At 38.9% G+C, this 15407-nt stretch overlaps 2 protein-coding genes across 2 annotated transcripts; one reads left to right on the top strand and one right to left on the bottom strand.

Annotated features, from left to right (window-relative positions):
• Nucleotides 1-5062: 5062 nt before the first annotated feature.
• On the bottom strand, nt 5063-11734 carry LOC125969250 (basement membrane-specific heparan sulfate proteoglycan core protein-like). The gene is made up of 9 exons (XM_049721137.2): nt 11611-11734; nt 9014-9170; nt 8264-8410; nt 8041-8175; nt 7592-7764; nt 7335-7521; nt 6460-6639; nt 5984-6250; nt 5063-5844 (listed from the first exon to the last, which is right to left on the bottom strand). Exons 2-9 carry the CDS (start codon nt 9126-9128, stop codon nt 5840-5842), a joined length of 1209 nt encoding a protein of 402 aa, XP_049577094.1. The 5' UTR covers nt 9129-9170; nt 11611-11734; the 3' UTR covers nt 5063-5839.
• Nucleotides 10048-14779, top strand: mvb12a (multivesicular body subunit 12A). Its single transcript, XM_049721141.2, has 10 exons — nt 10048-10197; nt 11643-11732; nt 12202-12285; nt 12373-12472; nt 13240-13369; nt 13464-13604; nt 13735-13841; nt 13916-13974; nt 14107-14160; nt 14238-14779. Exons 1-10 carry the CDS (start codon nt 10195-10197, stop codon nt 14316-14318), a joined length of 849 nt encoding a protein of 282 aa, XP_049577098.1. The 5' UTR covers nt 10048-10194; the 3' UTR covers nt 14319-14779.
• The last annotated feature ends 628 nt before the right edge of the window (nt 14780-15407 follow it).

Genomic DNA, 15407 nt, shown 5'->3' with positions numbered 1-15407 from the left:
CTTTTTTTGCCACTTCCTGTGTGGTATTGCTTGTTGTCATCATATGCAGGTGCAGATTTCGTTTCTTAGTGTGCATTCTCGACTGTGTGGGTTTTCGCTTTTGAATGTTGACATTCCCGGGTCAAAGTACTGATTCAAAACATTCAAGCTGAGAGAAATGTTCCAGATATTTTTGGTCCGAACGCATCGAGTGGTGACTTGTGTGACTTTTAACTTTGTAGCCTTCCGAGAAAGTTACATTTTACTGGAGCATTCTTAGACATTATTCACCAGAACGACATTTTACGTTCCTTCAAGTCCATAAACCCGTTCTTCCCACAATCCTAAAACCAAGGCTGGATTTCCTTAAATTGTTCAAGTCACATGATGCTGATTTTTTTTTTTGAGTGGGAGGGGTGAATTATTATATTGGCATCTAGTAACAGTGTCAGCATGAAGAAACAAACTGACCTTGATTTAACGTGAATTTTCTGATATCATATCGCTCCTTGTTCCACATATCTTTGTCTGATAAGACTCAACCATAAATGCGTCAAACTTTCATATCAAGTCACTTGAGCATTCACCCTTTCTCTACATCCGGTGAGAGTACAAGCTATTATGACCCCATTTTTTATGTGCGCATTTCTGTGCCTGTCCTCATACTCATTAGTATCATTTTAATCATATTGCTGCAGAGTGAAGGCCAGACATTTGGCGACTGGTGGATGCACTAATGAGACAAATAACTCCCCTCTTGTCTGCAGGAAGATGATAAGAGGATGCCAGATGTGCGAAAAGGTGTGGGTTGGTTTCAGCGGTCTTTTCTTCTTTTGCATTTGTGCTGATTTGGTGTCAAACTCAATTTTGTTGTGGGCCGCATTGTAGTCATCGTTTCCTTCGGAGAGTCATTATGACAACCCAAATAAATATCTCATATTATATACAGTATAGGCGACACAACAAACCGATGAATAACTAGTTTTGAAATCAGAGATTAGTAAGAACTGTTCAAATTTTGAAAAAAAAATTGTGATAAACATCTCTATTCTTTTAAAAGTGAAGACAATTTGCAATTTTCGTGTTGACACAAAGTCGAAGCACAATTTGTCTTTGCGGGCCAAATATAATTACACTGCGAGCCAAATTTGGCCCGCGGGCCAGAATTTGACACCACTGTTGTAGACTGAAGTCTGAGAAAAAAAATTCTTTACCATCGCCATCGAACCTTAGTCGGTCTGCAGCTGTCACTTCCAAACGATCCCTTTGAGACTTATTCAAACATTCCCGTGACCCTTCCACAGGCTAACGGCCTTTCAGTGTCAGTGAATAAGCATTTTAAATTCTCGCTTTGATCATTCCATTTCATGTTGTATCAACAGAGGTAAAACAGTGGAATTCCCACTTAAAAGGAGCACGGTTGTGTTTTAGCAGTTTCCAAAGTTCATTTAATTAGTATAAAGTGGGCGAAAGTAATTTGATTTTCACTCCATGTACGTAGCAATTGACATTTTAACTCTTGTTAGCATTTGTTGTGTTTGTTGGACAAGAAAATGGTACAGTTAAAAATTCTAAATGTTTAAGAAAAACAAGCCTCAAAAGTCAAACCAGAAGCAGTTCACTAGATAACGATTCACATTTGACCAAATGACCTATTTGCAGCTTTTTACATTTTTTGGGGCTTTTTCTATTACCGTAAGATGACACAAGATAACATTAAAGCTCAGCAAACAGGAAATATCTTTGTATGTTTCAGTGCATTTTTTAAGAATCAAATCAACTGTAAGTCATTTATTTTTCGGTTGAATGATGTAAGACGAATTCCAAATGATATTAAGATTGTTTTTGTATTATAGCAACTATATTGCGGTTATTATTAACCTAGTGAGGGTATATTAATATTTTTATTAACACGTATCAATTCCAACAATAGTTGCGAAATGCCATTTGATGGCAGTATACACCTTCATCTTTTGCAAAAAATGAAAAAATACTTTTTGAGCAAGTGGTGAAATTTTAAAAATTTCCTGATTGTACTATCGCAGTGTTGCACATGGTCAGCCTTTTTAACTGTTTTGTGTTTTAATTTTTGTTTCACACACATACTTGAATGAATGTCTTCAACTTTGTCAATCAACACTGAGATGAAGAAAACAAGGTGGTCTCCCACTCTTTTCCTGGACGCTTCTCTTTTTGTATGAATGATGGTCACACTGGTTAGACATGCATGTGGGACTGATTTTCACTGGCTCCCCATGACCACAAACTAAAACACATATGTAGACTTATGCACACATGCACAGATGATCTTCTTCCCATATGGAAACACAGTGAATGACTGATAATCATACAGTTGCAGTTGCTGTTTATATCCTGTCCGTTCCGCAGACAGAAAAACATCAAATATAAGCAGAGAAAGGAAAAACTAACTTTCCACTGTTTTTACAAAACAATCTGGAATCTGTATTTTTCATGTTGTAATCTGGTGACAAAAACATAATTGTAGGGCAATTTTATGTGGTGTTATTGAGGACAAACATAAATTTCACACATGGGTAATTTGGTCTCCAATGAACCTATCATGCATGTTTTGGGAATGTGGGGGGAAAAAATGGAAAACTTGCAGAAAACCCTCACAGGCACAGGGAAAACGTGCCAACTCCACACAGAAGGCACTTCAGAGTCATAAACTTGATTAGTTAGCATTATTAATATTAGCTATTTTTTTTCTTATATTGATTAGAAACATGTGGATGCCGCACTCTTGATAATCATCTCTCATTGAACCGTAACACTCGAGACTCCATCAAAGCTGAGATATTTATAAGAGCAATTCAAAATAAACTGAATTGCTTTAATGTGCCACCACACAACGGCCGGGAAGAACCAGTCACTCATCTGAAGTTGTGTTCTGATTTGTGGGGCCACTTGCCAACAACAAGTTGCAATGGGGACTTACAGCCCGATGGAGCTGACTGTGCTTTCACGCCAACCACAGTTGAGTGAAGACATGTTATTATGCCACGTCCCCACCTACTGCCACTCTACCATTATATCCGTCAAACAAATATACAGCGAGAGACACTGGCATCACAACTAGTAAAAAGAGATGTGTTAAACTACTCAAATACTTTTTAAACAGCCTCTTTGTTGGTCTTACAGTATTACAAGATTATCCATGGGATGGCATCTTATTTACTCTGCTAAAGAACATTGTGGTGTGGCGAAAGGTTCTTTGTTTCGATGTGTTGTTTTTCTCATTCAATATTATGTGCTGATTCCTTCTCAATGTCCACCAAGAGTTAATAATTTTATCTAGTAACTGGAAAAACGTACACACACTGCACACAAGGAATAATAACATGATTCATCACTGACACAAGAGGAGCCCTGTCTGGCCCATGGGCCAACATTGTTTAAAAATAAAGTAAGTTATCCTGGGTGGATGTGGTGTTGCTCATCACCTAATTACAAACCATGTATTGGAATTATGAGGAATATTTTTTAGGTACAAATATTACACACTGGAACTTTCAAGTTTGTCCCCCTCTAGTTCATAATATATCTGGGAGTGAGCCCCATGTGACTCATAAAAATAAAATTTACACCCCTGACTTTAGTAGAATGTCAATTATTAATGGAATGTAATTTATGACCTATTGCAGGATTTATAGTCATCTTTTGGTTCCAGACCAGTTTGGGTTACTTTGCAAGTATGTATGTCACACAAAATTAAATGTAACTCATTATATGAAATAAATTTCATAAGAGCTGGACCCTGTAGATTTCTTAACTGTCTGCACTTATGTATGTAACGCTCATTTAAATAAGAGAAAAACACATGAATGGAATATTATGTTGACAATTTATACCTCGTTAACGATACATTTAGCTCATGTACATTCCCTCTGTCTATTTTTATTCTCTGACCTACATTGCAGAGAATTATATCAAACGGCGGAGAGGAAAATGAACATGTCACAGAAACAATTGAATCCGTATGTCGGGCTACTGTGTGCGCTTTGCGGCCAATGCCACAAGCTAACCTAGTTCACCGGGTGGAAGCCATGGCAACGGACTTGACGGACACCCCCCACTCCACCTATCACTTCCTGTTTGAGGAAGCGCTCACATCATTTGTTCCTTCCTCAATGATGGTTTTCCGATTAAATGATTGCCTGTGACTGTTTCACTTTAATTTTTTGATTATTATCTGGAAATCACATTGTTGCACAGCCAGAAGACTGACTGCCTTTTCCTTTCTCCGCTCACCCCATCAAGGCTAAACAGAGCTGCCCTGAATGAATAGAGTGTAGACATTTTGTCATCGTAATTCATTTGAAGGAATGTGTCTGGTATTGTAAGACTGTTTGGACTGCTGGAAGTAATTCTGTCAAACTCCATTAGAAACAATATTCATGACATAGAAATGCAGAATTTCAAAGAAATGCAAAATTCCTACTCTAAGGGATTTATATTTCCAAAGGCAAATTTTCGTCTTTCCCACTTGTCTGTTTGGTGGGTGACTGTGAAGTGAGGGAGTGGACGAGGAGCAGATGTTTCTGCCTCAAGCTTGTAAAGATCATGGAAGGTGGAAAAGGAGAATGGTAAAAACTCCTTCTCTGAGAAGACATTGGGAATTTTACGAGAGAGGCCCGCTACAGGCCTCAGTTTGGAAATGTCAACTTTCTTTCCATTTTACTGCCGCAACCACAAGCCTCAAATGGCAAGATAACACTTCATTAAGTTAGAACTGATTTGAATCTTATGAAACAGCACAGCTCTCTGGGGTCTAAGTTTCGCAACAAAGTGCTCACTAAAAACTTGTAGCTAAATGTGTTCAATTGTTTATGTGACACAACTGGTGAAATTGTTTGCTCTGTGTTTCTGACTTCATTGCAGCGGATGAAAATTACCTCAATCATTGCCTGCGTCCTCGTTGTGTTGTGGTTGAGTCCGTGAATGTCTCACTGCAAGCATGCATGTCACCCCTTTGAGGTTGAAAAGCTAACACAAAGCATGTGAACACAATGAAGCATAATAGTTTAGCTTTAAAATTGTGCTACAAGAAAATAATACACCATTTAGTATCTATTAGGGGACTTTATTAATCCTTGACAACACGTGGATTTTTTTAAAAATCTATCAGCACCAAATGAAAAAAAGGAAGGAAATCAGTGTGTTGCACTTTCATATTTACCATGTTAGTTATCGACAACTTGTTTGTTTGATCATTCGTTCGTCCGTCCGTTCATTCGTTCACTGGAATCAGTTTAATCCTAACTGAAAAGCAATTAGAATCACTCATAGGCATTTTTAAGACTTTTAAAATGTTGGTATTGTCATGATTGTAAGAATACATTTTAAATAAGGTATCACAATTCTATAGCTTAAAGTCCTACCACATAATGAAGGATGCACTTTAAACACCTTGTCATTCGACGCCTTGTCATTCAAATTTCATTCCTTGTATAATAAATTCTTACTAATACCATAAAACGAATCTACATTTTATGGATCATGCTTCATTCCCAAATTGTAGAAAGCGTCTTGAAGTATTTATGGTTGGAAAATTACATGTTGCCGACGGAGTACCACATGAACTAAATATATTTGGATATACAGACAATATTTTTTGGAATTACTTTTCAAACCTGGGATAGGAAAAACATTCAATAGAAGTTTGTCATCTACTCAGACAGAAAAGTGATTAAAATTTTTTCTAAAGCTCCCCTAATCCTTTAATACATCCACTAATTGAAAGGTTTGAGTTTAGCTCCATATGTGCAGTAACAATTTGATACTTTCCATCTGATGTCACAATTCAAGCTTGCGGCAACACTGCAGACATTTCAGTGGCCTAGCCTGGAAAACACACAAAGCAGAAGTGACAAAGTGGACTTCACGTCACATTCATTTCACTGACGCAAGGGAACCTCAACAGTAGTCAGTTGCCATTTTCAGCAGAACATTAACACTCCATATTGATGATGTCATGTCTCACCTTTAACTATGACTTTAGCCAGTGCCTCACTGGAGCCAATGTGATTGGTCGACACACACTTGTATGATCCGCCGTCACCCATTCTAACACGAGGTATGACAAGCTGTCCATCGATGGTGGTCTGACTTCCAGCGGGCAGGTTGCCTCTGCCCACCCGGCTCCATTGAAACTGAATGGGATGGGAGCCGTGGGCCAGACAGCGCAGAGTCAGAGCATCACCGGGTTGGACCTTCACCTGCTCGGGCATAACCGTGGCATAAGGAGGGCCTAGGGCAGAAGGAAAAAAGAAGAGAATAATTGATCATTTTCACTTAACTTCTTCACTCGTTTTTTTCTTACCTGCCACAGGGAGCTATAATAAAGCTAAAATATGGTACAGCCATCTCTACTCTCGAGTTTAATTTTTCCTGTGCATGGCCCCTGACAAATAATCGTAAAAATGTCATGATGTGTTTTGGCAGACTTGGTCCACTTACTCTCCACTTCTATTTGTGTGTATGCCTCACTGAAGCCTTGTATGTTGGTAGCATTACAAATGTACTGGCCGGAATCCTGGCGCCCCACGCTGGTCAGTGTCAGGACACCACCAGCTACTGTGTGTTTCCATGGCAACGGGGCTCTCAGCTTGGACCATGTGATGACAGGAGGGGGAGAACCTGAAAGAAGTCGAGGAATGATCCACATAATGTTATCATATAAAATGTTATGCGATGATGTTACAGTATTATTTCTGTGTGTTTTAATACTTTTTAGTTGCTTTAGTATGAACAACACAGCTTGAAGTATTTTGCAACAAATTTGTTAAAAGTGAACTTTGGCACTTTCATTGCGCATATTAAGCAGATAATTTGTCACTTGTTGAACATTTATTTTTCTTGTCATTGTCAGACAGTGTGTTGCAATCATTTTAATCACAACATGTGTCCTCACAGTGGTTTATTTAGGTATAGTTAAGAAATAAATATTGGGACAGATAAAATTGGCAGGATTCAGTAGAAAATTTAAAACGGAATTTAACCACATTTTGAAGTGGGGAGCTGCATTGTCCAAGGAAGAACACATTACATTTTGATGAGAATCTGATGCCAATCTGGATTTATAATGGCTTCATTCAATTGTCTGTCATACTGCATGAATCAGTTAGCAGCTGACAAGAAACTAAAAGCTTCTCAGGATTTATTTATTTTTTGTTTCTTTCAATTTGCTTTCAGTTTTTCACGTCAGGGTTTGCCGTTATACGAGGTTGGGACTTCTGACCGCGCAGAATTTTAGTTACTGTATTTCTCGCCACGATAACATTGCTAAAATGACTAATGACTTTAACTGTCTAATAAATATATCAACAGCTTACCAGTAGCTTGACACCGGATAGTGACACTACGACCCTCCACAACTGTCATTTCCTTATGACTCACTGATGCAATGGGTGCACCAGGTCCCCCTCCCATGATGACCTCCAGTTTGACCTCTGTTTTGCCCACGGTGTTCTCAGCTTGGCAAATGTACACACCTGCGTCCTCTGCACGCACAACAGTCCACTGAAAAGGAAAAGGTGATGGTATTTCAAGAGAAGGAATGTTAAAAGCATTATTTTGGTTCAGGTATTACTTGTATGGTGCTGACACCATCTGTCTCCTCAGAAGGCAGCTGCAGAGCGGAGTCTTGGCGTCTCCAGCTCAGCTTGGGCCGGGGCCTGCCTGTAGCCCGACACTGCACTGATACCCGGTCACCAATTTTGACCCTCAGGGGCCCAGCCGGTGACAGGCGCACGTTGGGAGGATCTGTATGGGAGGTCATCATGAAAGAAAAACGCCATAGAGTGGAATCTCCAAAGTTAATCAGGGTGTGCACACTTGTGCAATTATTTCTGTTTGTCATTTTACTACTGGCCTTAAAAGACATTAGAATGTTTTTTGGTTGGGTTGTTGAGGTTGGTCACATTAATGGTGAAAAAAGTTCTGAAATGGCTTATCTTGGTATTTTGTCACCAAATCCTGGCCTTTGAACATTTTTTTAAATCTTTCTGAAAATCTTCCTTTGCTGTTGTTGAAGCTCACATTTGATGTTGATCTGTGCTGAAGCAACACTGGATCCAGCAGCACTGGTTGCCACACATTGGTACTCGCCGTGGTTATTTGTTCGAGCATTAGCAACTGTCAGAACCACACCATTAGGGCCAATCTTGACATTGTCTAACGGAAGACAAAAAAAGATGAAGTATTTTAGCACATGGTGACGTACGTCGAGCAAAACGTGAGCATTTAAACTGACACTCCAGACCTGCTAAGGCTTGATTATTGGCCTTCCTCCACTGCAGCTGGGTGGATTGAGTACCGCTCGCCACTTGGCACCTGAGGCTGACCGACTCGCCTTCGCGCACAGTCGTAACCTGGGGCTCCACTGAAACCTCAGGACCTTGACCAGTGGCTGCAGGGAGGGAGCGCATGCGTTCACGCAGACACACACAAACACGCACATAGGAGAACACATGTGCCATATCCAATTCTGTGAACCTTTAAACGGGTCGGAGTAAAAAAATGCAGTGTAAACGAACAGCAGCCCAAAGCAAACAGTCTGAGTAAATACACAGATTAAACACAAATGTCTCTGACGACTGAAGAAAAACAAGAATATTTAAATGCATTGAGGGGAAATTAGGCATAATTGGCTAAAATCTTATTTTTATTGTCACATTAAGGGGCTTATAGAATTAAGTGACATAATTAACTTCAAACACAGTATGCCCCAACAGGTACCAACAGGGACCATATTTTTCAAAAAGAAATAAGTTATACCAATTATAAAAGTTGTAGCTTATGTCTGTCTTTCAAAAGCAACCAAAATACCCTGCTCGGTTTATTTTTTATTTATTTTTTTAATCTCAAGTATATTTTATGCTGAGGCACCCACTTTCTATTAAAACACACTACTCAAGGTAAACACACGCAAACAAGTTCTCTCTTTACTACCGCTCTCAAAAACATTAGAATGTGTGTTAAAGACATAATGGATAGAAATGGTCCCAATTACCTGAACATAACAGGGAGAAGAGGAGTAGAGCACAGGGGAATGAGTCCATGATGATTGCAGAAGAGAGTTCAATCCCTTTCTGTGCTGACTGACCATCTCTTTCTGCTATAATCATGGTCGACCTTTCACCCCTGACTTGGCATTCACCTCCTACCTACTGAAATGGGATAAAAGAGGATCAAGAGATCTTGCAACGGGATGTTTTCATGAAAAAAAATACATGTTTGCACATCATTATTACTTTGTGCCCTCAATTTTTGTTGTTGCGTTTAAGACCGTCAAACAAATGTAAATCTTTGACTGAGTTCACACCAGTAAATTATTAGTTATTAAAGAGGAAAAAGCAATTCAAAACTACATGATCCTGCATTAAAACTATTTGCTACCTTTGTAATCTCATGAACTAAGTGTGGCTACGAGACCTGAGTTCATTTCCATTGTTTATGCCAATTATCCTGTTCAAGGGTTAGGGTGAGTTGGCAACTCCCTAGACTGGTGGTCGTTAGTAGAAACTGCAGCACTACAGCATAATTCAGTGATCATGTAATTAATTGTAGACGTTTTTTAATATACTGTATTTTAACCTAGAATAAACCTTATTACACTTATTTAGCAAAGTGCACATTTGACATGTTTTATGCATTCGTGTTATCCATACAGAAATCTTTGTTCAAAAGTGTGTGTTTTGTTGACGATTTTATTCTAAGAATTATTGCAAAATATATGTAATGGAAAAACCAATACAACAACTCTAAGTGGTGCATACTGTTGTTTAATTATTGAGGAAATGAGCAATCTGACCTCTTAGGCAAAGATTGGATTTCTTTTTAAAATGTAATTAATTGTTCAAAAGCATTGTGATTATTGTTTAGTTTTAAGGCAAGTCATTTTCCTGTATCGAATCTGATATGCTGCCATCTCGCGTCAAGAGTCAGCAATTACACACTGACGATTCACTAAAACATTTCTGTACTGTCAAGTTTGATATGCTGCCATCTAGCGTCAGAAGTCAGCAATTAAACACTGACGTATTTTAGGCGTGAGATGTTCTGGGAGTTGTAGTTAAACAGGACTTCCTGCTTTTACTAGGAAAATCACCTACAGACGTCAAGCGACACTTCATTGCAGTTTCCTCACCAGACAACTAACCTTCAAACTTAAGAAAAGTGAAGACTTTCATAATGGTAAGTTAGTGCCGATGAGGTGATTTGTTTCAATTTGAGGAGAGATTGAACTTATTTTAAGCAAACACGTTTTGACGAATAATCGCAGCTGATGTGACTTCAGACCGGCTGGTCGTGTTTGTATTGTAAACGACACCCAACACTTCTTACAGCATGCCTGCTCACTTATTTGCTTTTTTAATAACTCGGCCTTGACACCACACCAACTTATTGTTATGGAAAGCTGCTTTAAGTCAATATTGATTATAGTTAAACTTTTTGAAAAATGTCCGAATGTGTATACAGTAATGTACTAACTTTTATACAAGGTACACGTGTCAATTTGGTAAACACTGGAAACCTTTCTTAATTAATCTATGATTAATTTAGATTTACTTGGACTTGTACTAAAAGTAATTTAACTTGGAATAGGTCCCTCAGAAATACTCCAAGTAAAACTAACCCAATTAATTATACATTTAAAATACATTTCTTGTGTTTGCTTCCACAATGAAAAACATGCATATACATACTGAACTGCACACATATTTTGAACTCTCATATGAATTATAAACCACAAACATTTGGAATGTCATGCACTTAATTTGACTTAAATTTAATTATTACTCTGAATGGACTCACTATTTCCGTGTCTGGCAACAGCGCGACATAACACTGTCGTTCAGAGTGAATAGGAGCATTGTGTCTTGCTGTATGGCTCACGAATAACTAAATATGATTTGTCAGCCTTTAAACAGACCCTATTTTGCTGCTGATTTGTCACATGATCATCAACAATAAGCTGTCTTAATTCACCATAATACCTTGACTGTCACTGGTAAAATTTTGCTTGTTAAAATAATAAGAAAAAAAATCAGCTGAGCAAAACAACCAATGTGGAGTATTCTGCACTCGATGGCCCCAACATTACCTCGACTGTGATAACATTAAATACAAGAAAAACTACATTATTGTCATTTTAGTGTAGTTTACATTGGGACCTGCTGCGCATATTGAAAGCTGTTTCTAATATTTTGGTCCCCGTGTACAACTCAGACATCAACAATAAAAAAGTCAATTAGTATATAATTGAATTAAAACAGTGCTATTTCATCACTGACAAAAATGAATATAAAAAAACACCTTCAGTTATGACAAATAATGTTTCATTTAATAATTAAAAATCAGCTAAAAAGTCGCAATTAGATTTTGCGTGATACAGTTCTTGTATTAAATCCCATCACATAGGATGTCTGAACAACCATTTAAAAGTTTGGGATCTTCAAATTAATCCAAAATACAGTTACTGTGGTTGCAAAATCAATGGGTGCATTTTCTTAAAAACAAGGCTGTTTCTAAGTGGTGAAACCAAACTTTTGAACCCAAGTACACCTGCATTTCAAAAGGTCAAATGTGGCATATGCATATACGTACCTCCTTGTCTTTTTTTCTTTTCTTCTCCTCAGATGGGCACCACAGATTATGGGGTAGTTCGGCCACTGACAGCAGTGGCGTGGACATCCAACACTTCCACCTGCCCTAAAGATTTCACCTTGGTACAGATTGAGATGGAGATTCCACATTTTTTTGCTGCACATTGTGTTTTTATTCATCCGTACACCTTGCGCCTTGTTAAGGGAAGGAACAAAAAAAAAAGGGGTCAGCCCCTTTTGAATATTTTTTGAATTTCTCTGAAGGAGCATGTTGAGTGATTTGGACAATTAACATGCAATGTTCTCATTAAAAAAAAACAAAAAAAAACATACCTCACATAACTGATCACTGTTTGATCATGTTGCTGCTGTTTTTAAGTGTCAAGGTAACCTTGGCTTATTCGCTCAGAAGTACTTTGGTATGTGGTCATGGTAATGAGGGAGCACAAACCTATCACACCTCTCTGTTTTGATCCTATTTCTTTTTTTTCCTCCAAGTCCTCTTCTCAAGATCATTGAATATTTGGTGGTAGGTGTCAACGGGAATGACTGTTCATCTATATTTTACAGCATTCCCTGTTTCTATCTACAGATCAACATCACTGAAGATGGAGCTAACGCAAACTTCACCCGCAGCTTCGCCATAAGGTCGGGTTATTACCTTTGCTACAGTAAGGTAACTGAGAGACACATCATGTTTCAGAAATATTCTGTGGGGTTTTTGCTTCACCGCAATACATAATATAAGCATGTCTCTCTGCAGGCCACCTCGGGTGGGATGGTTGTGTCAGACATTCAGGTCATTACTGACAAGGACGCCATTCCTCATGGCTTCTGCTTCATTGCAGAGCACTTGGAACCAAGTGAGCACACACACTCACATGTATTCATACAGTTTGATGTGGAGACCAATTAGATAACCTAAGTCTGAGGAGTGTTAACAATGAAGTCAGTGGTTTTGAATAACGATTTGATGACTGGTGAATTTCCTGTTGCATCTTTATACTAACAGTGTTCTGATAGCAGCCACGCTAGTCTTTTCTGTATTTTACAAAGTTTAGTAGCTCTGCAAATTGTCTCATTGGACTAGGACTCGGGTTTAGTTTTGGCCTGCAGTTTTTAACAGAGCCACAGATTCTAATAGTTCGTCAAACAAGGAACTGAGCGCTTCTGCGTTGACAGAAGCTAAGACAAAGGGATTTGACAGCTGGTCAAAAACTGCAAAGAACCGACCAGCTGTGAGTGGGTTAAATTCTGTGGCTCTGAGTATGAGCTGCAAATTTAAGTGCAGTACAGTAGAAAGTACAAACCAAAAAACAGCGATGGAGAGAGCAGTCATGCTTGATCTGGGCTATAAGTCAAATTCTGTACAGAATTTTCATAACTTTTCAAAAATAAATTTCAAAACTTAAAACATCTCATAACAATTCACTAAAAACTTCAACCAGTAGTTTCAATCAACATGTTAGGTTTGTCATGATGTTGTGCAAGTGTACTTCATATTTTGCCAGCATCAAATGTTGATAATAAACCACAGAAACCAATGTTGTGACTAGACTTTGCATACACTTCCTTTAAAAAAAATTCTGTCAATTTACTTTGCTAATATTTCGTACGTTGCTGTCTCCAGAGGCCACCGTTTCGAAGAAAAAACGCATTTGTGTGCGTGTCGTCCCCGTCGGTAGTGTGGACACAGCTGTCTTGGACATCAAACTGACAGCCAAAAGCAAAATGATGTTACAACACTACACATGTGTTGGGTAGGCATCGTACAATCCACGACATTCAACTGCACTATTACTTCATCCAGCTCCTCATCACGATGCACCTTTAAATACTTTGTGTTGTTTACAGAGACATCCACGGCTACGTGTTGTGGTGTCGAAAGGGTCATTTTACCAGCACCACGCCCCAAGCCAAGCCTCGTAATGTCACTCTGGGCCTTCGTAGACTCTCTCTGGAGCTTCCTCCTACTCCACAGCCTCTAAGAGTCAGGTACACTTTGTTTTCTTTAATGCCGTTGTGCTCACTGAGAGGAATTGAAAGATGTCATTGAACAATAAAGGACCCTCTCCTATTTGGGAGGTTTTAAGTTCTAAATTTTTGGTGGGTAACGTTTCTTCAGCAATTCTCCTCAAGTGCCTCACGGTAAAATCAGCTACAGACGCCATTCCCTCCATGTCAATGAATCCCTGGACAAACCGGCTGACAGCAGCATCCAAGGAATCACAGGTAACACATTATTACTGCGAAGTAGTTGTTTTTTAGGTTTCTTCCAATATGTTCTCTGTGTCATTTATCTGCAGCGCTAGATGGAGTGCCTTTCAGCCTTAACCCAAAGTTTAATATCCAACCAAACGCTACGGTATTTTCAACTTTCTTTTTTTCCTTCTCAAGTGATCAAATTTGCTCCCAGCTCAATATTTTTATGGCTAACATCTCCCGCTACAAAGGTCTTCCAGAACCATGTTAAGCTATCCCTCTTTGTCCCTCTCAGACTCCTCAGCTCAACAACATTCGTATAAAATCGCTCCAAGATATAGAAAATGAGGTAAGACCACTCGACTGCACCACTTTCTTCATTACCCTTCCACGTATAAATGTAATGACTTTGTATTGATTTTCCAGTATAACTACACGTTTACAGTGGAGGAGTTGGCTGCCAAGAGGGCCAGACCGCTAGTGTCGACATCCTCAGCAGCTCAGTGATCTTTGTTCTTTCCCAACGCAACATCTGACCTCCTCCATTGGAATGTCATTGTGGTACAAATGAAGGAACGTTACATCTTTGTGGAGCTTTGAACTTGAAATGTCATTTAAAAAGGCATGCACTAACCATTTGTTTAAAACGTTGTGAGTCATAGCATCTTCAAACATTCCAGTTAAGTCTTCCATTCGATTGAAATATATTCTTTGCAGAAATAACAGGGTGACCAATCTAGGTGATTAATCATTGACAGCGATAGTTCATCATGATTCCTTTTACATGCTTCGTTTACAATGCATGGCTTAAGAATGTGCAAACAATCATATGTATGATAAATATTGTTTTATGTTTGTGTTTGTCAATTTTGACGGCATAGGGTAAAGATATTTATTTACAGAGCGTTTTTGTACTCTTTAAAATAATTGTATAATGCTTGAGTAAATAAAATGACACTACAGAAGAATTCTTCATTTTGTTATATACATGCTTGTATACCTCATCAAATAATTCATATTTTAGTTGGCAACTTCATTGACCTAATAAGTATATAAGAATGACTATAAAGTAATCATACCTGGGTGAAGTTTGCATGGCCGAATAATTGTGTGGGTTTCCTCCGTGTATTCTGTCCTCCTAAATTACAAGAAACATTTTTTTTTTAATCTAAGGACTCAGATTTAGACGTTCGAACCACTTGTCTTACTGTGGTGCCTTGGTTAACACATTTAATTATCTATTTATGAATTTACTTACATGCACGCGCACGCACACATTCATACATGCATGTATAATCAATGGATGGAAGTTTGCCCCTTGTGCAAGGTGAAATCCAGGAGCGATTTTTGACTATTTTTCCTCCACGCGCACTCAGTGCGCTGCTCTCCGCTGGCTTGTTTGTCTTGCCGGAAGGAGGCTGATTCCAACCAGCTGTTTCCCGCCTCACGCGGATCAGCTGCGCGCGCGCGGGCGCACGTACGTACACAATGACACAGTAGGCGGAGGCAAAAGACATACACACAAACACGTAGTAGGCGGAGGCAAGATGCCACACACGCGCGCGTGCACACACGCATTGGAGGGAACCCCATCAG

This window comes from Syngnathus scovelli, chromosome 5 (assembly GCF_024217435.2).
Source record: "Syngnathus scovelli strain Florida chromosome 5, RoL_Ssco_1.2, whole genome shotgun sequence".
Taxonomy (NCBI): Eukaryota; Metazoa; Chordata; class Actinopteri; order Syngnathiformes; family Syngnathidae; genus Syngnathus; species Syngnathus scovelli.
The sequence above is the reverse complement of the archived record's forward strand: the minus strand, read 5'-3'. Positions and strand labels throughout refer to the sequence as shown.